Source organism: Mus caroli, unplaced genomic scaffold (genome assembly GCF_978045245.1).
Source record: "Mus caroli unplaced genomic scaffold, Mus_caroli_1 scaffold_1, whole genome shotgun sequence".
Lineage (NCBI taxonomy): Eukaryota > Metazoa > Chordata > Mammalia > Rodentia > Muridae > Mus > Mus caroli.
In genome coordinates, this window is record NW_028227256.1 from 69,382,658 (window position 1) to 69,409,566 (window position 26,909).

At 43.6% G+C, this 26,909-nt stretch overlaps 1 protein-coding gene across 1 annotated transcript in view; it reads left to right on the forward strand.

Annotated features, from left to right (window-relative positions):
• The first annotated feature begins 268 nt into the window (after positions 1-268).
• Xrcc5 (X-ray repair cross complementing 5) overlaps positions 269-26,909 on the forward strand; it is a 91,428-nt gene continuing 64,787 nt past the window's right edge. Inside the window, exons 1-9 of the mRNA XM_021156574.3 lie at positions 269-398; positions 3,377-3,490; positions 5,354-5,537; positions 7,035-7,083; positions 8,202-8,324; positions 11,761-11,952; positions 17,978-18,092; positions 19,147-19,285; positions 22,838-22,950. Coding sequence (XP_021012233.1) covers positions 378-398; positions 3,377-3,490; positions 5,354-5,537; positions 7,035-7,083; positions 8,202-8,324; positions 11,761-11,952; positions 17,978-18,092; positions 19,147-19,285; positions 22,838-22,950 — 1,050 coding nt within the window. The 5' untranslated portion in view covers positions 269-377. The remainder of the gene's footprint in view (positions 399-3,376; positions 3,491-5,353; positions 5,538-7,034; positions 7,084-8,201; positions 8,325-11,760; positions 11,953-17,977; positions 18,093-19,146; positions 19,286-22,837; positions 22,951-26,909) is intronic.

A 26,909-nucleotide genomic window follows, 5' to 3' on the forward strand; every position in this document is an offset into this window, starting at 1 on the left:
ACTTTTTTATTTTAAATTTATTTATTTACTTATTGTGATGTGTGGGACACGTGGAGGTCAGAGGGCAACTTGTGGAATTGGTTCTTTTTCTCCACTATATGGGTGCCTGGGGCTTGAATGGGCTTGTCAGGCTTGATGACAAATGCCTTAGACGACAGAGCCATTTCTCCAGCCCAGTACTGACTGACGTTTTAGCGGCTCACAGAACAAAGCCTTGCCTAAGGAGGCAGGGAGAGAATTCTGCGCATGCTCAGAGCCCATGGCTTCCCCGCCTTGCACGCAGAGCGGGACGTCTGGATCTGTGGGTTGCCCGGAACTGAGTTGCGACACTCTAGGTTTCCGCCCGGAAAAAGTAACCAAATCACCTGAGGACCAGCATGGCGTGGTCCGGTAATAAGGTACCGAGAGCAGGGCCTTTTGCCTTTCCTAAACCGGGGATCTCTAGAGGGTGGTTCGGTAGCAGGAGCTGTGGGAATCGCAGCTGAGTCAGCACTGAAGGATGGATGCTCAAAACGAAAGCCTTGGGGTTCGGAGTTCTGCTTTTGAGTCTTGTGCACCTCCACGCTCCCGAAATCCTCCCTCCTGCTTCTCCCGCCTCTCACCCTCCCTTCCTCCCTCGCTGCTTCAGTTTACTTTCTATCCAAGCCACCTGCTAACACAGACGTTCTTTATTGCTTCCGAACCTGGGTTTTAAAAATCTTTGTAAGTTAGCGAGGATAGATCCCCTACATGCCAGGCTCGTAAAACTTCAGAGGGGTTCTGTGATTCTGTGAATGAAATAACTCAAGGTGTAAAGTGTCATATTATTACCTTCATAATAATTAAAAATCTCGAATTTATTGAAAGCTTACTGTGTGAGACACAACTAAGCCCTTTATTCCTATTTAATTAGATCTTCACACCGTGAGACGAACATTATTACCCTTAGCTTGTCAGTAGGAGAACCAAGCAAGACATGAAGAACTGAAGTGATTAGAACGTGGTCATCCTTTCCATGAGTGGTAACATATGAATGGGAATTCATTCAGAGCTCTGAAAGAAAAGCAAAACAGAATGCTCTATTTCTAAGAATCTATGATCTTAGAATCCTAGATTAATAATGGAAATTACTGTAAACTTTAGAGAGATTGTTTTTGATCACTAGAGAGAGATGCAATGGTAAGGATCCATTCATTCATTTAATACAAACAAGATAGGGGTTCAATAACGGAGCTCTGTTTTCCTCCACCCCCATTTGGGAATTTGATGAAATTATGAACCCATAATGATGTTGCTCACTTCCTTTGTTCCTCTTCCTTCAGTTGCTGAGAACTTTGTAGCTCCCGTGAAGGACTTACTGTGGCAGATGTACTTGAGATAAAATCCTAGCAGGCTGTATTGCTTCAGTGTGGTAATGAAGAGCTGCAGTAACCTCCCAGTTTGTCTTCCCTGGTTTTCTTACTGCTTCCAGACAAAGACTTTAAATTATCATAAACCATTCTCCCAGACCAGAATCTTCACACTGTCAAACTCTTTGATGCCTTTCTCTGAATCTCTAATTCTTGACAAAAGACTTCCAGTCTTTTAGTGTTTGCTACTTTAAAAGTAGATTTGTGGCCGCCTATTAAAGGAACACAGCCAGCATATTTTGTGATGCCTACATTTAAAAAAAAGATTTTTACGCTGAAGGAATCACTGTGGGATGTAATTTGAATTACTCTCAAAGGTACTCTGTAGTTTATTACTGTTCATCTCAAGATAGGTTGTCGTTGCTTCTGAAACCTGTTGATTTTCAGAGTGTCATGTGGTTCCATTCTTTATGAACTAAGGGAAATTAGTATTTCCTTTGAGTGTTGCAAAAACGTCAAAATTGGGGGATCATCCCCCACTATAGGAGCTGGTCCAAGTTTTCCAAACACCTCTAGAGTCATATGATGACAGTCTTAACTGATCACTTTTCAGTCTTTGTCGCCTAAGATGATGCCCAGAACCGCTCACATTCTGTCTGGTCAGCACAAAGCACGGATGAGACTGGTAGGATCAGGACTGTTAATTCTGCAAACAGCTTTAGACCTCATCAAGCCCAACAACTTACTGCCTGACTGAACTAACAGTGAGGTTAAGTGACATTGCCTAGGGGTCAGAGCTAATTAGAGGAGATAAGACTAGACCCAGGTCTCTGGATTGCTAACCTAGGTTTTTGGTTATTTTTTTTCCCCATCACAAATCTTTTTTTTTTTTTTTTTTTAATATTTTTATTACATATTTTCCTCAATTACATTTCCAATACTATCCCAAAAGTCCCCCATAGCGCCCCCCACTTCCCTACCCACCCATTCCCATTCTTTTGGCCCTGGCATTCCCCTATATTGGGGCATATAAAGTTTGCAAGTCCAATGGGCCCCATCACAAATCTTAATATCTTCATTTTCTTTCTTGAATATATTATAGTGTTTTAACAACATAAAATGTTTGTGAGGATAGACTGTTAAAGCCGTATCATCTTGGTGACTCAATCTATAGTTTACTTTGAAATTATGAGTTCAGGCCTTTTGTGGTTTCTGTTTAATTAAATTTTGTGTGCAGAATGCACAGAGCTTCACATATGCCTGGTTTTGCTGCTTCTGATTTGTTTTACTTTTTTAGTCTCTGTGATAGTATTAATCATCAAGTTGACAAACCTTAGAATCGTGGGCCTTAGAATCAGATAGGCCTTTGGGCCTGCCTGTGGGGGATTGTCTTGATTATGGTAATTGATGAGCAAAGACCCATCTCAACTGTGGGTACTCCTGTTTCCTCCTCAAAAGACTCAGGATCTTATAAAGTGGGAGAGATAAGCTGAGCATTGGCATGTGTGCATTCATTGTGCTCTTGATGTAACATGACCAGCTGTGGCTGGATGTAACATGACCAGCTGTGGCTGGATGTAACATGACCAGCTGTGGCTGGATGTACCGTGACCAGCTGCCTCAAGTGCCTGCTGACTTGTTATGGCTCCCTCACTATGATGAGCTATAACACGACCTATGACCTAAAATAAAGGCTTTATCCCTTAAGTTACCTTCCTCAGGGTATTTTACCACAACAAAAGGAAAAGAAACCCAGAGAGTCCACAATATATGATTGCTGTTTAATGACCTGGTGCCATTGCTTATGACTGTAACTTCATCAGTCACATGATTGACCCCTCTGTCTATGTGGCTTTTAGGAAATAGTAGAGCCATTCACAGGCTCTCCAGAGTGGAACTTTACGTGTTTTTGAAACTCAACACGTCTTAAACATATATGCACATATTCTCTCCCTTTATCCTTTTTACGTAGCAGGACAGGGACCCATTTCAGAAACTTTGCTAATAGCGTCTCTTTTCTTGTGTCCTTTTTGGGCTTTTGTTTCTAGGCAGCTGTTGTGCTGTGTGTGGATGTGGGGGTTGCCATGGGTAACTCCTTTCCTGGTGAAGAATCTCCAATTGAACAAGCAAAGAAAGTGATGACTATGTTTGTCCAACGACAGGTACGTACGTTTCAGATTAACCTTGAGCTTGTGACCCACACTTTGAACACTCACAGCCTTTGTCTCCTAACATTAGACGCCAGCCTCCACTGTATTTCTAGCCTGTGTTTCTCAATAGTCTGGGGGGCATTTCTTACATGTAACCAAGCCTGCTTACCTCTGGAGCCCGATATCCTTTGCTTTTCCTGATCCGGCCTCTTCTCTAGATACAATAGTTGCTAGCGGAAAGGAAAGGCAGTATAAAATGTTTAATAAAAGTCTCTAGAGCTGATGAGTTGCATCTGAATCCTTGCTTTACCTGTCATTTACTAACCCCAAGATCTCGGGCAAGCCCTTCAATTTGTTTGTGCCCAGTCTAGTTATTTTTTTTTTTTCTTCAGTGCATCACAAATCTTAATATCTTAATTGACTTTTTAAAAAAGTCATAGCTGGGGCTGGCAAGATGGCTCAGAGGTTAAGAGCACTCACTGATCTTCCGAAGGTCCTGAGTTCAAATCCCAGCAACCACATGGTGTCTCACAATCATCTGTAATGAAATCTGATGCCCTCTTCTGATGTGTCTGAAGACAGCTACAGTGTACTTACATATAACAATAAATAAATCTTAAAAAAAAAAAGTCATAGCTGGATGGTGGCCCAGGCCTTTGATTTACTTGGGAGGCAGAGGCAGGAGGATTTCTGAGTTTGAGGCCAGCCTGGTCTACAGAGCAAGTCCCAGGACAGCCAGGGCTACACAGAGAAACTCTGTGTCAAAGAACCAAGAGAAAGGGGGGTGGGGGAGGAGAGTCACTGTTCATGGCTGATGGGTTTCATGGAGAGGCCCTGCCTGTGTCAGTGTCATAGCCCAGCTTTAGAAATCTCAGAATGCCTTTTTGTTGTTTTGTGTTTGTCAATAAGTCACTAAGGCCAGGTCACATTTAAGGATGGAGCGGGAATTAGAATTCCTTCTTTTAATAAAAAGTAGCCTGAAAATGCAAAGGGATGGATGTTGGCTATCTTGGAGACACCTAACATAATGCTTTAATGCCCTGTGTGCAAAGTAAGAAAGATAATTTTCCCTATCAGACAGTGTTGCTTTCAGGAATAAAGCTGTTCTGTAATCTGGGCATGGTGATGTATGCTGCTGGCCTCAGCCCTCAGAAGACTGGGGCATTTGAGGTCAGCCTGGGCTACACAGCAAGTTTTTAGCCAACCTGGGCTACAGGAAAAGACCCTGCTTCAAAAACAGCTGCCCTGGTTTATAGTTTCTGTTTCTGGTATAAAGAAAAAAAACCTAATGAAAAATAGCTTAGAGGAGAAAGGGTTTATTTTACTTCACAGTCCAGGTTCAAGCCCGTCATTCTGGGGAAGTGAAGGAGGCAGGGACGGAGAAGTGCTAGTCACAGCTAAGTCGGGAGCAGAAAGAGAATGAGGCATGCGCGCTTACTGTGCTGAGATGAAAGTTAAGACCTACAGATAATGACAAACCTGCTTAGGTGCAGGAGAGACGGCTCAGAGGTTAAGAGCACTGGCCGCCCTTCCAGAGGGTGGGCTCAATTCCCAGCACCCACATGGTGCTTCCCAACCATCTGCATCTCTACTTCCCAGGGATCCATATTCTTGGGGCACCAACCACAAACATGAACAGATGCACACATAGGCAAAACACCCATCTACATATAATAATAAAATAATTTTAAAAAACTAGAAAAAGTGTGCTTAGGGCATAACTATCATTGTTAGTAGTCCCGTGTTTTTTTTAATCTGGTATCTGGTGGCCCTGGGGACCTGCTTAAGGGGGGTAATGGCCTTCCTGCTCCCTGAAAATTAGGTGTTCTCCAAGGCGATTCCAATAGTCTTCAGCCTCTGGCTATTCCTTCCTAGGTATTTTCGGAGAGCAAAGATGAGATTGCATTAGTCCTCTATGGCACAGACGGCACTGATAATGCCCTTGCTGGCAAGGACCAGTATCAGAACATCACAGTGCACAGACACCTGATGCTACCAGATTTTGATTTGCTGGAAGACATCGGAAACAAAATCCAACCAAGTTCTCAACAAGCCGACTGTATCCTTTCTGTGCCTAAAAAGACAAGATTTTCCCATTTATCTGGGGAATCATAATCCAGTTTGGTGAGGCTCTCCCAGAGTCCCAGATGTGATTGACTATCTGGGCATATTTTCCTCCGAGGAAAGGGTGTTTGTGTAATTAATATGGAGTTAATTAGTACCCAGCTCCAGGGCTTCTAGTGTCTTGCTCTTTCTTTGCGCTGTGATATTGAGAGGTTGGTAAGTAGAGGAAGGGGGGAGTCTGAGGGAGTATATGCACATACTGACCAGGGAATGGGTTTGCATTGGGGCTGGCTTGCAGTTCAGAGGTTCAGTCCTTTATCATGGCAGTGTGCAGACTGGAGAGTTCTACATCTCAATCCACAGGCGGCAGTAAGAGAAAGAGACAGAGATAGAGACCGAGAGACAGACAGAGACAGACAGACAGACAGACAGACCGACACTCCGGCTGACACCCCAGTGACACATTTCCTCCAACAATGTCACAGCTGCTCCAACATGGCCACACCTAATCCTTTCAAATAGTGCCACTCCCTACGAGCCTCAGGGGCCATTTTCATTCAAACCACCACAAATGAAGTCTATTCAGATTCCTGTGCTAATTAACCGGCTCTGCTCTTCGGGATGGAGGATGTTTTTATGCCAAAAAAAATAAGGTTGCTATTGAAGCAGAGATTTCTCATCTCTTCCATGGAGGCCTGCTCCAATTTGATTCTCTGTTGGTGTGATAAGATACCGACCATAATCAAACTGGGAGGAAAGGGTTCATTTTAGCTTCCTTATGGGAGGAAGCCCATACAAGAGCCCAGGCAAGAGCCTGAAGCACAAACAAATGGAGGAGTGCTTCTTACTGGCTCCCTCGCCTCCACCCCCATGTTCAGCTTTCTTTCTCAAACAGCCCAGGCCCACCTGCCTAGAGTCTGGGCTCTTCTACACCACTTAGTAATTAAGAAAATGCCTGCAGACATGCCAACAGGCCAATCTAATGGAGACAATTCTTGAGTTGAGGTTCAGCCTCCTAGGTGTGTCAAGTTCACAGTTAAGATTAGCCATGAAAATAAAACCGTATCTCAACACACACACACACAGACAGAGAATAGGGTTCTAATATCTTTAGTATTTTTCTAAAAAATTAGTAGTACCATTCTTAACCACTAGGAGGTGCTGCTGTGTTTGGTGTGGCTTGCTGGCTTGCATTGTATTTTAAGAATGGATTGCTGACCAAATACGGGTTCTAAGAACTGTTAAATGACATCTTAGAGTTTTCATTAAATGGATATGTGTTAAATCTCTTGTTTTTTCCTCTACACTATCTGTTAGGATGTGTACGTTGATAGAAAGCACTTATGAAATAGAGTCTGGGACACATTGGGCAAGCCCTTTTAAGTTGTCCAGTGTCTGCTGTTGTCAGTAGTATGGGCTTTGCTGGGAGAAACTGTGATGTTCATGGTTAAGAAGGGAGTGTTGGTGTTCTTTCAATCCTTAACCAGCTGAGTCCTGGACGCCCTGGTAGTGTGCATGGATTTGATTCAGCGTGAAACCATGTGAGTGTCTCACCTGAAGACAGGAGTGGGGCTTTCTGGGAAAAACAGGGGTCCATGTGTTCAGAAGACCCGTGGTTTGTTATTAATCAAGTAGCACGGTAGTCTGGCAGCGCCCTTCTAGCTTATGAAAGTTTAAAACACAGGACTACCATTTGCTTAATTACTGAGTCTTAAAAGTGATTATGTGCCCTTGAACACACAGGGTTGCATTGTTTGAAAAGAGATTTTGTGATAATATCCGGGCCTGAGTCTCTATTATTGTTTCTCAGTCTGTATCCTTTGCAAAAGCCTGCAACTAGTCCCAGGTGTCGTTCCCAGCCAGGTGTTTGGGAAGCGCAGCTGCCAGGCTGATGGCTTCTTACAGCTGGGAGTCCCCTGTTTATGCTCTGAAGCTGTGCAGGTGGGAAGGCTTTGCTTTCAGTCACAGTGCTAGAAACCAGGGCTGGGCACATAAGAATATGACATTTTGTAATGTTGAGCCCAGTGTGAACTATATGAAGCTGATTTTGTATTTAATAGGAACTCAATTGAGCTTAACTGAGCTCAAATGTAACTGTAGTTACATTTGAGAATGTAACCACACTTAATCAATTATATCTAGATTCACGCCATCTCTCTGATCAGTGATCACGTATATTTCAGCTCTTAGAAAAAAATTTAGGAGACTACTTCCTTTAAAATCGCTTTTAAAAAAAAATTTTTTTTTTGTCTTTTGTGTCTGTGCTTGCACATGCATACACGCATGTGTGTCCACTTGTGTATGCATGCTGCAGCATATGCTGGAGGACGGAGGACAAGTTCACGGAGTTAGTTTCCTTTGTGAGCCCTGGCTGAGTTTTGGTGATTGCAGCCACAGGCTTGCGCGGCAGTTGTCTCTGTGGTGAGCCACCTCCCTAGGCCTCAAAGAATGACCTTTTTTTTTTTTTTTTTTTTTTTTTGGTTTTTCGAGACAGGGTTTCTCTATGAGGCCCTAGCTGTCCTGGAACTCACTCTGTAGACCAGGCTGTCCTTGAACTCAGAAATCCGCCTGCCTCTGCCTCCCGAGTGCTGGGGTTAAAGGCGTGCGCCACCACGCCTGGCAGAGAATGACTTGTTAATGTGCTCATTCTGTCTTTTAGAGGGAAGAAGTTTGGGAAGAAGCATATTGAAGTGTTCACGGACCTCAGCAGCCCGCTCAGCCAGGACCAACTGGACGTTATAATTTGTAACTTGAAGGAGTCTGGCATCTCTCTGCAGTTCTTGTAAGATCCTGAGAGTAATGCATAGGGGATCTCGGCACCCCTCATGCAGGGGCCAGGGCCTACATAGATGGCTCCCAGGGGGGCTTCTGTCTCAGCTGAACAGGGGGAGCTGCTAGGTGGGATTGGCCACCCTGCATCTATCAGCCATTCCTATGTTTATGGAACGGTTCTGAGCTGAGGTAAGAAAGAGAAGGAAAATAGTGATATTGAGAAATTGAGCTAAATAGCAGATCACTGCTATTTAGGATTTTAAGAATCAAGGAATTTAAAAAACAAAGAATCAGACTCCATCTTTTGAGGATGTTTAGTTTATCTCCTGTCTGCATAGATGGCATCAGCACCCTGATAGTTCCTTTCTTGTGTGGCTCAGAGAGTGATACCTACAAACAGCAGTAGATTGAGGGTAGACAGAACTGTTATGTTGGGAATATAGCACATATAATATGTATGTTTAACCCTTTCTCAGGATGCAGACACATAATAAAATGTAATATGTATATTATAAAATTTTGGGAGAAAGCGTGTATTTTATAATTTAAAAGGAAGAGGGTCCCTCCTCTCCTAGTAACTTGAATTTCTCCTCTAGCCTTTACTTTCTGTGTCTTACATCCCCACTAAAAATCCCTGTCATACTAATCCTTCCTGCTGCATTTAAAACCCATTTTTCTCGTCCTATTTTTGGCCGAAGCAGAGTGATGATACAGGATGTTGAATTATTAATCTGATCAGGGACGTTCACTTTTCAAATTGAGAACTGCACTAAGAAGCCTTCAGTTCAGAGTGGTAAGCCTGCAGCCTCTTAGACTGCCTGCCTGCCATGGGGGAGTACAAACCCTTCTGGCATGCACGTGTGTCCCCCTTAAGACTGCTGAGGGACACCTTCCCAGGGGACTATAGAGAAGACTTCAGAAGAGCCCACCATATCGGCACTCGTTAAGATGGTACTTCAGAGAAATTAAGTGCTTTTTAAGTGGCACTTGTCACTGAGCTGGGGTTTCTCAGTGCTGCGGAAGGCCGGCTTAGCTCATTTTCCTGCCCGTAGTCTCAGGATGCCTCCTATTTGAAGCATATTGTACTGCACTTTCTCCTGACGTCAGCTGCTTCTGATCTCTCTATCTTTCTATGTGCGTCCACAGTGGTGTGCTCAGGAGGAAGGTGGTCTGTCTTCTGCTAGCTTGCACGCACCGGACGCATTTGCTCCCTTGCATTTGTTTTCTTCCTGTAGGATAAGCTGCCACTGTTCAGTGCAGTCCATGTATTGCCAGTTGCCTTAGTTCCATTTAAAACACACTTGTTCCTTCGGCAGAGTTTTTAGCTTCCTCTACTCTGGTCAGATACAGCAGAGAAAGAGCTGTTACTGTGACTTTTTCTAGGCTGATCTTGTGCAGGCCATGTGGATCTGTCATGCTAAGTAAACGGCGAAAAGGCTTACACAGAAAGCCTTATTTTAAGTGTAGCAAGCAGAATGATTGATGGCCTGTAAAGTATCCATCCACACAGGGGTGACCTACAGAGTGTTGGGGGAAAGGGTTACCCGATTTGGCCGCCTGTGTTTGGAAGAATGGAGTGAAATCAGGGATGCTGGAGCACAAGAGCTTCACCCTGTTGGTCAGGTGACTGAGTGGCTCTGGGACAGTTGTTTCAGCTCAGTGGCTTTGGTTCCTTTTCAGAGAAGAGAAGCAGAAATCTCCACTGACGTAGTATATGAGAATCCATGCTGTTGTTTAGATGAAAACATTTCTACAGTACCATATCATAATATTATCTTGAATAGATTTGGGTGGCTTTTCAATTTGCACATGTATTGATTAATATGTTTTTAAATTAAATTTTATTTTCAACCTGCGGGTGTTTTGTTCACATGTATATCTGTGTAGCACATATGTGCCTGGTGCCTGTGGAGACCAGAAAAGGGTATTGGATCCCCTGGAAGTAGAGTTACATGTGGTTGTAAGCTGCCATATAAGTGCTGGGAACCAAACCTGGGTCGTCTGTGAGATTAACAAGTTCTCTTAATTGCTGAGCCAGCTCCCCGGCCTCTGATTATCTAGTATAATTTGTGGTTTGTAATCCCAACCTAGATTTAGCCTCATTTCAAACAAATAACTAGAGAGAAACATAACAGAATTGGGTTTTATTTCTGTCTGGGAATATTCTGATTTTTGGATAAGATTTTAATGTCACAATAGCATTTGAATTTTAAGTATTTTATGTTTCACAACCTCTTATTTCTCATTATGGCATTCAGGGTCCTGTGCATGCTAGGCAGTCAGTCACTCTGTCACTGAGCTACATTCTCAGCTTCATCCTCGAATCCTTGAGGGGTCCTAGGTGGCTTCTCCAGCACTCTGTTTGCTATGTGGTACCTGGCCTTGCTCTAGGAAACATTTCTTCTGACCTTTAACCTTTGGTATTAGTGACCCTCAGTGAGCTCTTCTAGGTCTCTTCCTCAGACTGTTGATTCCTGAGATTTTTGTAAGTTTGAAGTCAGAGGGTGGAACAGTTGAGTCCTTCAGAGGTATACTGTGGGACACACTGTGACACACTACCATGTCCACACAAGAAGTTTTCTATGCTTTGTTTTGTTTGTTTGTGTGGCTTTTATTGATTTTTTTAGGGGGTTTACAAGGGTGGAGGACGGATATGAAGGGCAGGAGATGGGTGGGACTGTGGTGGGTGATGTGAAACTCACAGAGTCAATAGACAAAACAAAGCACACAGAGTCCTTCTTAGGTAGTAGAGCTTGGCAGCATGAGCTTGCCTCGGTCGATTCCAGTTGCTGTGACAGTACAGGCCAGGTGATTTACAGACAGACAGTTTCCCCTCACAGGTCTAGGGGAAGGGAAGGCTGAGCTCACAGTGCCGATGCAAAGTTTGTATTTGGTGCAGGGGATGTCTGTCTCCCAGGTGATGCTGTGACATCACATGATAGGAAGGACGGAAAAGGCAGAAGGGCACTCAGTCGCCTGCTCAGCCATCAAATCAACCTCCTGCCCCATCCCCGTCCACCCCTGCCCCCGCCCCCCTTCGCTTTCAATATAGGGAATTTGGGGCACAGAGCAACAGAACATAGTAGAGCAGTGTGGAAGATGCCAATCTGAGAGGGCAGCCAGAACAAGGCAGTGTGGAGGTGCAGTGAAGTGAACCATGGAGATGGAGAGAAAGGATCCAGGACCCGACTGGAACTGTTCGTTTTTCACACAGAGAGCTTTTTAGTTATTTGGTTGCCGGCAGCCAGCTTTCCCTTTTTATCAAATCAAAGGAGTGTTGGCTATTTAAAGCTGGAGTAATACTCAGGTAGATACACTGCATTTGACAGATAAAATTAGGGAGCTGAGTAAGGTTGACTGATAGGCAGGCATCTTCCCCATTGGTAGTAACAGTCACAGGGTTGGAATCCAGGTTTGGAATCAGAGCTTATCTTCTTTCTCAATAGTCTGCCTTTTCCAATCGACAAGAATGGCGAGCCTGGCGAGAGAGGAGACCTGAACTCTGACTTGGATCACCTCAAACCCTCCTTCCCTCAAAAAGGACTTACTGAGCAGCAAAAGGAAGGCATCCGCATGGTGACAAGGGTGATGCTGTCGTTAGAAGGCGAAGACGGGCTGGATGAAATTTATTCCTTCAGGTAGGAAATGGGGACACCAGTGGCGACTCTCCGTCTTCCCACGTGATCTCTCTCATCCGATGGCTCCTTAATGCTGCCTTTCTCTGAGCTGTTCTTGACTTCGCAGTCATTCTTTAGTAAGTGTTCTGACTTTTATTAAAGAAGTCGTCTCCAGCTCCCTCTTAATCTCCTTTTCTTAGTTGGTATGGTTTGCCCTGGGTTCTCATTTATTTCCAGATGTGCGACTGAAGTGTGGGAGCGTATAGAGGCCTCCGAGACAGTGATAGGCTTCATCTTCATCCAGGCTTGGGGCACATGTGTTGGACCACACTTATATTTATACATTTACTAAAGTAGACCCATTTAAAAAATGCTTAAGTCCTTTTATTAGTATATATTGGTTATAGGTAATTGTTTTTGTTATGTCTTTTCTAAAAAATTCTTTTCTTAAGGTTTATTTATTTCATGTATTCATATACATGAAATATACTGTAGCTGTCTTCAGACACACTAGAAGAGGGCATTGGATCCCATTACAGATGGTTGTGAGCCACCATGTGGTTGCTGGGAATTGAACTCAGGACCTTAGGAAGAGCAGTCAGTGCTCTTAACCACTGAGCCGTCTCTCCAGCCTCTTGTTATGTCTTTTCATTCATGTGAATTATGTCTTTTGATCACACTCACCCCACTCCTGCCCTCCCATTCCTACCGATCCCTCCTTTTCTCTGTATTTCCTTTCTACTTTCATGTCTGTTTTTGTTTTTGGTGACCTGATGGGTTTATTCAATGAGGGCTGTTTACTGGAGCGTGGGTGAGGGATTACTTATAGACAATAACTGGCTTACCTGTAGTCATGCTATTGAAGAAAATATCTCTCTTCTTATCCTACCAAAAGAAAAAAAAAATCTATCCTCCTTTCTTATAAAGTGTTAACTGCCTATAGAACTTGAAGCAAGGGCAGAACCTGTGAGCCCCTCCACACCCTGATGGAGTGTTGAAAGGCCCAGTCTTGGAATACAACATTCTGCAACATTCCACCACGTCCTCCAGGTTTTACATTTTTTTATGACCCATCTTCTGCAGTGTTCCCTGAGCCTTGTAGGTGATAATATAGATGTTCCACTTAGGGCAGAACATTCAACAAGCACTAACTCTTAGCACTTTGAGCACCTATAGTCCTACCTGTAGTAATCACCACCTACTACAAAAAGATTCTCGGACAGAGCACCACTAATCTATGTGCAGAAACATAAGTGTTAAGAAGAGAATTTGATGGGCCTGGAGGGATTGCTCAGTGGTTAAGGGTGCTTCTTGCTCTTCCAGGGGTCCTGAGTGTGTCCTTATGTGCATATACCCAAACAGGCACAGTCACAGACATACAGTTTTTAATAAAGACAATTTGAGGAGGATATTATGTCAATTTAGCAAAACAGTGGTAGCTTCTTTGCTAGGGCCTGTGACCTTTGTAGCCGTGGGCTTTTGACTAGGTTTACAATACTAAATGTGGCCTTTTTTCTGTGTCATGGACCCTAAATTCAGGCGTGGAGGGGTTGGTTGCCAGTCACGCTCTGGTTACATCTGTGGGCCTGTCAGGTTGCTATCACAGTATACAGTGTCCACATCGTGGACTGAGTAAGACCTTTGATGACAGTTTGCAAAGCAGTCTGCAAAGCATCTTCCAGCACTGGGAAAGCTACACAGCAGAGAGCAAGCTTCTCACTCAGCACTGGCTTGCTTTCTCTGTGCCCTGCAACCAGATCACATAGTGCCTTCTGCAGGAGGGACTTTCCACATAGTTCTGTTGTGCAACACACAGTAGAGGCAATAGCCCTACTGTTTGCAGGATCTCAGGAGTTTCCCTTACCAGTTATTTATAATAGTAACCTGCCCCTGGGGTTTTCATTTAGTAACCTGTGGCTTCTGGGACAGCTTTGTCACCCACACAGGAAACTGGACCTCTCTGCTCAAAGTCTTTAAAGTTCTCTCTTCTAATCAGCTTACAGAGAGGATGATTTCCTTATGGCTTAGAAAGACTTTTAGAAAAGATTAGCTTTTTTTTACTTTATTTGTATGAGTGTTTGCCTGCATGTATGTGTGTGTCTACATGTATGCCCACTGCCCCAGAAGTCAGAAGCAGGTATTGAATCCTTCGAACTGGAGTTACAGATGGTTGTGAGCCATTATATGGGTGCTGGGGATTGAACAAGGGTCCTCTGCAAGAGCTCTCTGTGCTCTGAATCCCTGAGCTGTCTCTCCGGCCTCCTTACAGCTTTTTCATAGAGCCTTAGTTTGGGTTGACTCTCTGTCTCCTTACTGTTCTACACAAACACACACACACACGCGCACACACACACACACACACACACACACACACACACATGAGTTCAGGCTTCTTTTGTCCCCGTGTATGGGCCCTTCTGGTTTCCCAGACTCTGTAAACTCCCACATAATCTACATATATAAAAATTAGAAGCCAGCCTCCCCCTAATACAGATGAGAGAATATGTATTATTTATTTTTCAGAGCCTGACTTATCTCACCTAATATATTTTTCAGTTTTTTTTTTTTTAAAGATTTATTTATTTATTATATGTAAGTACACTGTAGCTGTCTTCAGACACTCCAGAAGAGGGTGCCAGATCTCGTTATGGATGGTTGTGAGCCACCATGTGGTTGCTGGGATTTGAACTCTGGACCTTCAGAAGAGCAGTCGGGTGCTCTTACCCACTGAGCCATCTCACCAGCCCTATTTTTCAGTTTTATCCACTTTCATGCAGATTTTATAATTTCCCTTTCCTTTAAAGCTGAATACAATTCTATTGTATATATGTACTACATTTTCATTATCCATTCATAAGCTGGTGGTCGTCTAGGCTGGTTTCTTTCCTTACTGTTGTGAAGAGAACAGCAATAAACATGATATGCAGGTATCTCTGTGGTAGGATGCAGATGCCCAAAGTTATATAGTAGCATAGTGCCTGACTCCTCCACACTAATTTCCATAGTAGCTGTACTAGCAAGAACCATTTTTAATTATAAGAAATTAAAACTCGTAATTAAATGCCTGAGACTCTCAGTGTTCCTTTACTTTTTGATACAGGTTTAGAGAGCATCTGGGAAGGAATATTATGGTTTTTATTTGGGACTTCTTTTTTCTTCTTCTTCTTCTTCTTCTTCTTCTTCTTCTTCTTCTTCTTCTTCTTCTCCTCCTCCTCCTCCTCCTCCTCCTCCTCCTCCTCCTCCCCTCCCCTCCTCCTCCTCCTTATTTTAGATCATTAAATAGTTTGAGCAAGTCCTGGTACAACAAATAAGCAAACAAATGCCCTCTCAGATAAGTATAGACAACTAAAACACCCAAAGTCCAAGCTCAAAATGTGAAGAGTTCATAACCATTGTCACTACAATGATAGTGTTGTGAAGGGAATATGTCCACCTTGGTGTTGGAAAGGGAGATGAAATCCCTGGCCAGGTGATGGTGTTGCATGCCTTTAGTCCCAGCAGAGGCAGTGGGAGTCAGTCCTGGGCTACAGAGCCCCCAAGTTCCAGGACAGCCAAGGCTTCAAGGTGGAATCCTGACTTGAGAAACAACCAAAGGGGGAGGGGGCTGGAGAGATGGCCTCTGGGAAGGTTAAGAGCACAGACTGTTCATCCAGAGGTCCTGAGTTCAATTCCCAGCAACCACATGGTGGCTCACAACCATCTGTAATAGAATCCCATGCCCTCTTCTGGTGTGTCTAAAGACAGCTACAGTGTAGGTCTATACATAAAATAAAGAAATAATATGTAAAACAAACAAACAAACAAACCAACTAACCAAAACAATCAAAGGGATGAAGCCCTGAAGTACCGTGTAACCCTGAAAGAGACTGCTGTTCCTATCTGTCCAGAGGCCGTGGGAGAGACTCTCTCTATAATCTGTCTTATTTTCCGTTAGAGCTGGAGGCACACTTATTCTGAGCAAAGAATCTGGGAAGGTTTATATGGACCCACTGCCATATTTTTGAGGAGTGAAACTTGGCAAAGGTGGCGGTACAAAGTTGGCCAAGAAGTGACTTGTGTGGCTTCAGAGCCTCGGACAGTGCTGCCTTTGTTTAGGAATTAATCCCATTGATCTGTTGCTACGTGGAATCAAGGGCTGTACGCAAAGCTCTCGGTTGAAGTAGGTTGGCAATTGGTGTTTTTATGAGTAGCAACAGTTGACCTCTTTTTTTTTCAGCTACAGTTTTTCTTAAGTATTTCTGGAAATTTGTAATTGACAAGAAACACACCATAATTTTATAAATACGGAAACCCCTGAAGTTATTGGTAACTTGGAATGAAATTTTCCAAGGGGTCACCGAAGGAACTAGTGAGAAATCCTACAAAGTGAAACATCTTGACTAATAGTGTTCTTGTCACACTGTGTGCAGATGACTAATATGTGTTCTTGTCACACTGTGTGTAGATATGCATTCTTAAGCTGTTTCTCTCTCAGCTTTGGGAATACATGCCTTAAGCTAGTGTGTAATGAGCTAGTATAAGTTCACTATTTTAAAATTATCTTCCCCTGTGCCCCAGCAAGCAGATAAATCATTGACTATGTTTGTGTCTTAGTACTTTAAACTGCTTTGGTTTCGGGTCTTCTATGTAGGTCAGAACTTTGTCATTCAAATACGATGACTGTTCTTATTTAAGTCAACTGCAAACAACTGGATTTTCAAATTCAGTTTCTCTGAAACTGCACATGTATGCTCTTTGGCCTGGTGATTGTAGAAATGAAATCAGAGATTAAAGACTGAATGTTCAGGCAAAAAAATTAATTGGAAAGAAAAGGGGCTTGTGGAAAAATGACAACATTGGCTGTGAGAAAGTATATAATTTTAAAAAAAATTCTCATTTTACAGACTCCATACCTCATGGTTGTCATGGTTGGACTAGTAATGTCTCCTGAGACAGATTAGATCTGGTGCAGTCATTTTCCCACAAACCCAAAGCCAGGGTGTACCATGAGCTTTGGAGGCAGGGGTTCAGGCAGAACAGCTGCTTGCTACCATGGTTCTGAGGACTGGAGTCTGTTGCGGTCTCTCTCACTCTAACTGGGTAATGTCAGGTACCTCTCTACCACTTCATAGGCACCTCTTTGATCTGTACCAAGGACATCAGTCGTAAGGTCTGGCTTGTACATTGTGTGTATTAGATCATCAGTTCCTTTGCTCTTTCTCTCTTGGATACCACATCCTACCTCTCATGTGGTCTCCTGTTCTGTTTGACTAAAGGCAGATAGAACCAGGCTTGACTTTTATTTCTCCCTGCCCCAACCCCTGAGACAGGGCTTTACTGTCCTGGACCTTACTCTGTAGACCAACCTGGCCTCAAACTCAGAGATCAGCCTGCCTCTGCCTCCCAGGTGGCTGAAATGAAAGGTGTGCGCCACCACACTTGGCTGAATGTCACCCCTGTTTAAATGAAGCAGTGCTTTAAGTTACATTTATCTTCTCTCTGCCCTCCTCCACCAAACAGGCTAGGGATTCCTTTATTCCCTGGGTAGTATTTATGTAACTGTCTCTGTTGTGTGCCTATGAAACCATCCTGTCTTTTATTGAGGGAGTTGGCATTAAGTAATGAACTGTGAGCAAAACTGTAGGCTGGTACCTTGCCTGTGATACTCCAGAGCAGGGGCTCATATCCTCTTGTCTTCTGGGAGGGGCTGAGCGCCTTCCATTGTGTGCCAGCTCATTGATGAATGTGGTTTTGTCATCTCCTCAGTGGTGTCCTTGGTCCAGCGTAGATGTTAAGAATCTTTGGTATAGTGGAAAGAAATGATCTACTAGAGGAGGCCCAGCAGTCTCTTTCCCTGTCAGGACAGTGACTGGAGTTCTCCCTCCCAAGCCAGCTCACCTGTCTCTGGCTCCTTCCCAGCCGTGGTTGTCATTTTCTTACCGTCTGCTGCTCTTTCTGTCTTTATAATCAACAACAACACACGTCTGATCATAGTAAAATAAGAAGACCATCTCCTCTAAATTAACATTGGAAAATTGTCTTTCATTATGTGTTTTTCTTTATTAAGTGAGTGTCTACGACAACTGTGCGTCTTTAAGAAGATTGAGAGGCGTTCCATGCCCTGGCCCTGCCAACTGACCATTGGCCCCAACTTGTCTATAAAGATTGTAGCCTATAAATCGGTAGGTAGTAAAGTGCTTTTTTTAAAGCCGTGTTCCCAGGCAGATAAATATGCTTATGTAAGAAGCTGACAATTCATGTGCGAGCTATTCAGAGTATAATTACTGCCTCTCTTACTGCTCTCCCTTTTGATTTAATCTCTGTGCAGCTTTTCATCTAAAAGGCGTGCGAGGAGAGGCTTTAACCGTTGTTTATAATATGGCTGGAGTCCCTCTTCCTCAGGAATTCAGGCCTTGGTGTCTTTTCCTTTTAGGGGAAAGAAGCTGTGATGGATTAGCTTGTCTTTGTGTGTCATAGTGGGGATGTCAATAATACACCAGAGTTATGTGTAGAGCTGGGGAGATATGGTCATACCTAGTTCAGTAGTTACTGGTCCAGTAGTAATAGCATCTATAGGATGTCAAAAACGTTGGCTCATTAGTGTCAGGTTGTGTGTCGGTACTCATGTGCATTTGCGCATCAGAGTTCACTTTCCAAAGTCAGTTGCCTTCTGCAGTTATTTAAGTTCCAGTCTGAGCAGGAATCTGATCTAAGCTTCAACATGAGCTTCCTTGTCCCCCTCACCCCCCTTATGCTGAAAGTATAACTAAATCTGAGAAATAAATATACAGATATTTTTGAATGTTTAAGAACTTAATTCCCATGTACATGATGAGAACCATAGAGGTAATTTTGAGTTATTTTGGTTTCTGTCAAGGCCAAAAGAGCATGCCTAGGGATGAAAATATACTCTCACAGTTTCCTTTGTTGGCTTCTCCCTCCCTTTGACAATGGAAAAATGTATTCTCCCTCTTTATTAGTCAATTTGAGAGTTTTCTATAGAAAGTATATGTGTATTCAGAAATCAGTTTGTGCCTATAGCCTACCAAAGGAGAAAAGGGGAATGTAGAAACAGCTATAAGGCATTCCCATTTGAAATAAACCAAAATTTAATAAAAGGAGAGAAGAGGCTTAATACTGTAGGTAGAATAGTTGTTCAGAGAGTCGGTCAGATTTTCATTTTTTTTGGTCAGTATCTTGTCTCTCCTCATTTTCTATCTATCTTTTTGATAATAGATTGTACAGGAGAAATTTAAGAAGAGTTGGGTAGTTGTGGATGCAAGAACGCTAAGGAAGGAAGATATACAAAAAGAGACTGTTTATTGCCTAAACGACGATGATGAAACTGAAGTTTCCAAAGAGGACACTATTCAAGGTATGAAGCAAGTGTCTGCACTTCCACCCAAGAGAGATTTTCTCTAAGGTGGTGGGAGGCAGCGTGGATTGGTCACCAAGAGACACTTCTTTGAGATACAGGGGTACAGCAGAAACACTGGGTCCTGTAGGCCAGTGTGGACTCTAGCAAGATGGCTCTGGGGGAAGGACCTGTGTATTTGATCCTTCCAAATTTAAATGTGTCAAGTGACAGGACTTGTCCTTGGCTTTCTTCAACGCGCAGATTCACTCGCGCTAGGAGTGTGCTTATCAAGCGCTGAAGCAGCTCTTGCCCTTCCTCTTCAAGCGCCAATGTCAGGTCTTAGATCCTACTGGCTATGCTCCCTTAGGGGAAAATATTATCTGTGGTTGTTGTCGTGGCTTAAACACACTAGGCTCTTTAAAGCTGGGCTAAATATACCCAACCCATGTGACCTAAATAGTATGTTTAGACGACATCTTTATCCAGAGGACTTGGAAACTAGCTGAGAATATCTGAATATTCAAGAGCTCAAATCCTCAGATGCCAGATGATGCTTAAGATGGCAGCCAGGGTGCATGGATTAGCTTATTACCAGGTTGTGCACTGCTTAGTGTAGTTTTAAGTTTCCAGTTCTGGGGGAAAAAAAAACCCTCATGTATGGTGTTACATCTTACCACAGGTATTTAAGTGTGTGAGGGAATGGGATAGTTTGAAGCTGGTAGTATATACAGTTATGTACAGAATATAATGAATACTTTGCAGTATCTACTAGTTTGATTGAGTTCAGTATCAGAGCATAGAGCATGACTTTTGGAATTGTAGTTGAGCTGGAATCACGAGCTTGTCATTAGTGGATCATTGGATTATTCTATCTGGTGGAAGGACCGGCTCAGGGTGGGCAGAGGAGCGTGAGTAAAATGCAGGCCAGGCTCAGAGGGCCTGTGGGGTATCCTGAGTAGCAGCCTGCATTTTCTCTTATTGTCACAGCCTAATGAAGCAGACACCGTTGCTATTTCTGTTTTCCACAGAAGGACTGTAGTAGGTAGTTTTCTTACTGCTGTGACAAGAGCAACTCAAGTCAGGAAAGGCTTATTTTGGCCCACAGTTTGAGGATACAGTCTGCCAGGCAAGGAAGGGCAGGTGGCAGGGATGTGAGGCCCACCGCATCTGTGCTCAGCAAGCTGTGCTCAGCTCTTTTTCTCCTTTTTGTTCAGCTCTGGACCCCAGCTCATGAGATGGTGCCATCCACAGTAAAGGTGGGTCTTCCCACTTCAGTTAACCCAGGTAGAGAACTTCAGAGGTACACCCAGAGGAGTGTTTCCATGGTGATTCCAAAGTTATTATCCCATCAAGTAGATGATCAAGATTGGCCAAAGCTGAAAGATACTCATTAACATAAAGTCACACAGCTAGCTTCGCAGACGCAGAACTAAACTGAGTGTTTGTTTCTTCAGTCTGTTCAGAACTCGGGCCACGAAAGGGTTTGGGGTGATAGACTCAGAATGCATGCATGATGTTAAAGCTCATGGAGCCGTTGATGGTTCAGGGGATTCACATATGTCTACTGTGTTTAGGAGTGTTCCGTGGGTAGATGAGTGGGATAGCTGGTTTAGAAATGGGAGGGACTAGAGGAGAGGGGACCAGTTCTTTAAATTGTTCAAAAAAAGGTCTGTTAGCTGGAACAAACAGATTATTAGGGCAGGCAATTGAAGGGAAGCGTTAGGCACGGCCTGGGTCACAGGATGGAATTTCGTCAGTTTTCCTCTTCCCTTTCTGTTACCGACCACTTTCCTTTGCCTCTCCTCCACTGTCTACTCACTCATGTGTGAGTTGTTCTCTTTCTTACCCAGAGGATGTAGTAGATACATGTGAGGCAGAGTATGGTGGTATGGTACAGTCTCTTCTGTCCTCCTTGGCTTGTAGGAACCTTATTTGCACTTGAAGTAGAAGAACCAGAAAGCACAGTTAGTTTTCACGAGCACCTCTGAGATTCATGATTCTTATTAATTCAAATAAGAGCATGATTGATGACAAGAAAAAGTTAGAACAATACTTGGTGTAGGGTCTGGGAGATGGCTGGTGAGCAAGGTGCTTCTGTGCCAGGATGAGGACCTGGCTGTGGATCTAGAGCACCCTCAGAAAAGTCAGGCATGGGCTAGACATGGTGGCACATGTCTCAACCCCAGCACTCAGAGGCAGAGACTGGCAGATCTCTGTCTGAGGCCAGCTTGGTCTACAGAGTGAGTTCCAGGACAGCCAGGGCTACACAGAGAAACCCTGTCTTGAAAAATAAAACCAAAAACCAACCAACCAAATAAACAAGTAAATAAAATAAAATAAAATAAAATAAAATAAAGCCAGGCATGGCAGTGCACACTTGCAACCCTGGTACTAGGGAGGTGGAGACAGGTGAGCCCCAGGGGCCTGCTAGCCAGTCAGCTGCACTGGAATGGGAGCTCCTGGCTTGCTTACAAGCCCTGTCTCAGAAAGTAAGGTGGAGAACAGTACATGTACTCTCAGGTGAGCACTCATGCACACATGTGTGTACCCTTTCCCCTACCTGCACACAAGTGACTGGGAAACAAAACAAAACAAAACAAAACCATTCGGTTTGGATGCCATGCTTAATCGTGTCTCATGCGTTTCCCTGTTGAGTTTTTGGTTGGAACTTTTGAATTGGTTGTCTTTTTCAAAAAGCCATGCATGAGACTAGAAATTGCTTTTTAAAAAAAATTTTTTTTATTAATTACATGACCCCAGCAGCCTCACGGACTGATTAGACACTGGATTACAGTCTGTCTTGGGACTCCCGCTGTTTCTGGGGTTCTGGTGACCCTTCTTGCATTCACACTGGAGAGACACTCTGTGCCACAGGAGAGCAGATACCGGAGAACAGGGCTGGGCTTGGCTTTTTTCCTTTCACTTGTAGTGGGGACACACGAGCCCTTATTTATCCAACCTAAGACCCTGAAAGCAGACACAGCCGAGTCCCAGTAATAGAGTAAATTCAAACCCAGAAGAGTGTGGGGCTTGTCAGTTGGATGCTTTTAAAACAGCGTTTGGGCTTCCTCTGTCAGATGGCTGCAGGTATGTCTACTTCCAGCATGTGTTTTTTGGACATTTTGTTCTGAAGATTTCCGATGGGCCGTTTTCTCTGTGTGGACCTCTGGGTTTCTGAATAAATGGGCTTTTGATTATGTTTACAACTCACTCTTGTCCTGCAGTCAACACGGTCGTCTTCGGAGGATGACTAATGTGCTGTGTTTGTGCGTCTTCTCTGCTGGGTGATCATTAAGGTACCTAGACTGCAGAGGATGCTGCCTTAAAATGTAATTAGACCTTAATCGTCCGTAAGCGGCCCATGTGCTTTGTTTCTGCCTCTGCTTTTGGGGGGCAGTAATTTGGTTCCAGGGAGCAAAGAGACTGGCTCTGGGATACATGTATTGATGTATATACACATGTATTAATGTGTATACACGCGTGTTGATGTATTTAAACATGTATTGATGCATGTACACAGCTTACCTCAGGCCCCACATGGCTAACACATGCTCTGCTCTCATTCTCCAGGGTACCGCTACGGAAGTGATATCATTCCTTTTTCTAAAGTGGATGAGGAACAAATGAAATATAGATCTGAGGGGAAGTGCTTCTCTGTTTTGGGATTTTGTAAATCTTCTCAGGTACAGCAATTACTCTGCAGTTGTGGACAGAGTACATGCCTTGAGCTTTTGACTCGTTTTATTTACACTTCATACTTACTTCTCATTCAGTATCTAAAATGTACTTTGGGGATGAGTGTTGCCTTTTTTTTTTAATCTAAAAAATACTAATTTCTGTGTGCATGTGTGTGTGTGACTGAGTGTGTGTATATATGTGTGTGTGTGCTCATGCACGAGTGTGTCCACATGTGTGTGGAAGTACATATGTGTGTGTGTGTGGGCATGTGTGTGTGAATGGGCATGTGTGTGTGAGTGGGCATGTGTGTGTGTGTCTATGTGTGTGTGTGTCTATGTGTGTGTGTAGGCCTGTGTGTGTGAGTGGGCATGTGTGTGTGTGAGTGGGCATGTGTGTGTGTAGGCATGTGTGTGTGTGAGTGGGTATGTGTGTGTGGGGTGGGGGTAGGCATGTGTGTGTAAGTTGGCATGTGTATGTGAATGTGAATGGGCATGTGGGTGTGAGGGCACATGTGTGTGTGAGTACAGGTGCTAGAGGAAGGACAGGAGTCAGGTCCCCCTAGAGCTGCAGTTACAGGCAGTTGTGAGCCACATGACATAGATGCTGGGACTTGAACTCAGTTCCTCTGGAAGAGAAGGTTGTGTACTTAGACATGGCACCATCTCTACACTCCGGAGTATCATTGGTTCATGGTTGGCCACCTTTTCCCTCAATTTCTTTTGGGGGGTTCTAAGATGTGACCCTTATCCATAAGTCACAATTTGTAGGCACAAAGTGCAGATAACATGGGGTACAGAAAAGGGGACATGCAGCAGCTTGCCATGGGATTCCACAGATGGTCCTAGGAAGCATGGCTCAGTATTTCCAGAGATCTTAGGTTTGCTGTCCTTGGGGTAGACCACAAAATGATGAATACTAATATTATTGTTATTGTTACTATTTTAGTTTTTGAGATGGTTTTTCTGATAGCCTTGGCTGTCCTTGAATTCACTCAGTAGACCAGGTTGACCTTGAACTCAGAGATCCTCGTGCCTCAGCCTGATGGGTGTTGGGATTAAAAGCTTGCATCACCACTCCAGCAAGTATCTTTGTATGTGAACTTCTCCCTAAATTCATAGAGATGAAGAGATTCTTCTAGGAGAACTCAAGGGAATTGTAATGAAAGTAAATACCACCCATAGTCTGAATCCGTGTGCCCTAGCACACAGGCCTTCTGTAGTCTTAGTGTTAGGTGAATTCAGTGAGCTGTAGGAGAATTGCTTTCATGATTATCTATACTGTTAGCAGTGTCTTCAAGGCCTGGAGAGATGGCTCAGTGGTGAAGAACATGAACAACTGCTAGAGCACTAGAAGTTGGCTCTTGGCACCAAGTCAGGTGGCTCACAGTTGCCTGTTCCTCTAGGTCAAGGGCATCTGATGCCCTCTTCCAGTCTCTAGGAGCACCTGTATATACATGGCATGTATTTACTGCATACACACACACACACACACACACACACACACACACACACTTTCTAAACAAACAAACAAACAAACAAACAAACAAACCAAACCTCTTTAAGCCAAAAAGTGGGCAAACTTACCTAAGATCTCTAAGAATGTACTGAAGTAGGCTGTGCTAAGCGAGCATAACACTTTCTGGAATTTTGGGCCCCTAAAAATTCTTTAAGGAGAAACTAATTGCATTGCAAAATAATGTAGGTTAATATTTATTAATCATGAGTGAAACTAACCTTATTTAGACCAATTTGTAGAAATTGTCTCCCCTTTTAAAAAAGATATATCTCTATTTCTTATTTTAATGTACATGGCTGTTTGCCTGCATGCTTATCTGTGAACCATGTGCATGCAGTGTCTGCAGAAGTCCAGAGAGGGTGCTGGGCCACTGGAACTGATGTTAAAGGCAGTGAGCTGTGATGTGGGTGCTGGGGATTGAACCCGGCTCCTCTGGAAGAGCAGCCAGTGCCCTTAACCCCTGAGCCATCTCTCCAGCCCTTCTCTCCCTTTTGTGAGAGGCATTTCACTATGTATCCTGGCTGGTCTTGAATTCACAGAGATCTGTCTGCTTCTGCATCCTAGTTGCTGGGGTTAAAGACTTGTGTTACTACATCTCACTGAAACTACTCTTTCCACCCTTGCTAGATAGACAGATAGGCCCTATCTCAAACACCTTTAGTATAATTTAGAATTGCTCATACTGAAATTACCTTTGTCAGGCTGCAAGTAGGGGCCTATTTTAGCTAAATAACAAAGCAAAAACAGGGCCAACATAACCAAAAAAATACATGTCCCTTTAAAAAAGACATTTATTAACTTCAAATTTTACTTTTAAAATCATGTTCTCTCTTTTTAACTTATAAATCAATTTTATTATAATGATTGTTCTTTTGAAGGAGGAAAATACTTTTGTTCAAGTCTGGGCTTAGAAAATGGGTAAAGGCTGTCCATCTCAAAGAGAAGAGCCCTCCTGTTCCCAGTGTGAGAGAAGGGTCTCATAGGTCTCACAGGTTGCCTGAGATGGGATAAGCCCAGGCTCATCTCTTTAACCAACAGCCAGGCAATGCCCCGCTCAACTTTGTAACAAAGTTCTGTCTTAGACAAGTATCATGAAATACTGTAATTATAACTACCATTAATGCACACTTACAGTGTTCCAACCAGTGTAAGCAGTTGATAAAAATTCTCAGTTAATATTACCTTTTCAGGATTGTACTTATTGTAGGCACTTTTTTGGTTAAGAAATTGAGGATTAGCCTTGTTATGTAACTAGCCCAAGACCTTACAGTGAAACGAGAGTGGCTGCGGATTTTGAGGCAGGTCTCCTTGACTCCAGAGACTGGGCCATCGTCCAGTACTACTCTTACCATGTGAACTAGCACAGTTCTGAGTAGTCCACTGTACATATAGCTTTCACGTATGATCTTACCCAGAGGACAGGAGGCGTTGCAGAGTATTTTCCATACGGAATAGGACATAATACAGAGGCGCACCTTTTAGCAGACTAGTGGTTGTCAGTTATTGTATATGAAATCCTATGCTCCTCCACCCCATCTTCAGCTGGAATGCTTACAAAACACCAGTTTTGGAATGAATTGGTGTGAAATATTTTTTGTGTGTGGATGGTGACTGTTTTTGCTAGCCAATCACACTACCACTTGTGTGTGTGTGTACACACTGTTTATTTTAAAATATCAAGCAGTTTTTCAGTTCTCTTGCTAAGTTGTCAAGTATTCTGGGTAGATAATTATGAGACAGAAAAGACTGTGGTAATTAGCTTTCCTCCAGATTCCTGGCTGTTCTTTTAAAAAGTCATTTAGGTGTACTAGATAAAGATGTCATTAGCTATTTCTTAAAGATTCCCTTTTATTTTTAATTATGCATGTGTGTGTGTGTGTGTGCCTGTGTGTAGCTATGTGCATGTGAACGCAGGGGCTCGTGGAACCCAGAGGTGTTGGATCCCCTGGAGCTGGAGTTACAAGGGTTGTGAGTCACCTGACATAAGTGCTGGGAACCAAAGTTCGAGGCTTTGCTAGAGCAGTGTGGGCTCTTGACTGCTGAGCCATCTCTCCAGCTCCCTCATTAGCTATTTTTTGAATAAGTCAAGGACTATTATAATTTCTATCAGGGTAAGGGGATCTCTCGATCTGCTGTACTGGCAGTGTAGGGTTATTCTTGTATGCCTTCGCATAGTGGTTTTCAGCTGGGATGTAGAAGTGGAAGCGAGGGACATTTGGACCTCACACCTTTGCAGCTCTGTGTGCTTGAGCTGCAGCTACTGTAACGTGCTCCTTGTTTCCAGGCTTCAGAGGAAAGAGTGCGAGGGAAAAGCAGATGAGAAATGCTGCCCAGAACCACACATGGCACGTCCTTCTAGAAAAGCCCCAGGCTCCACAGGCAGTGAGAGCCAGAGCTTGGTGGATGGGTGTAGGGGCTGCGATTTCAGGAGCGTTAACGTTCATTTTCT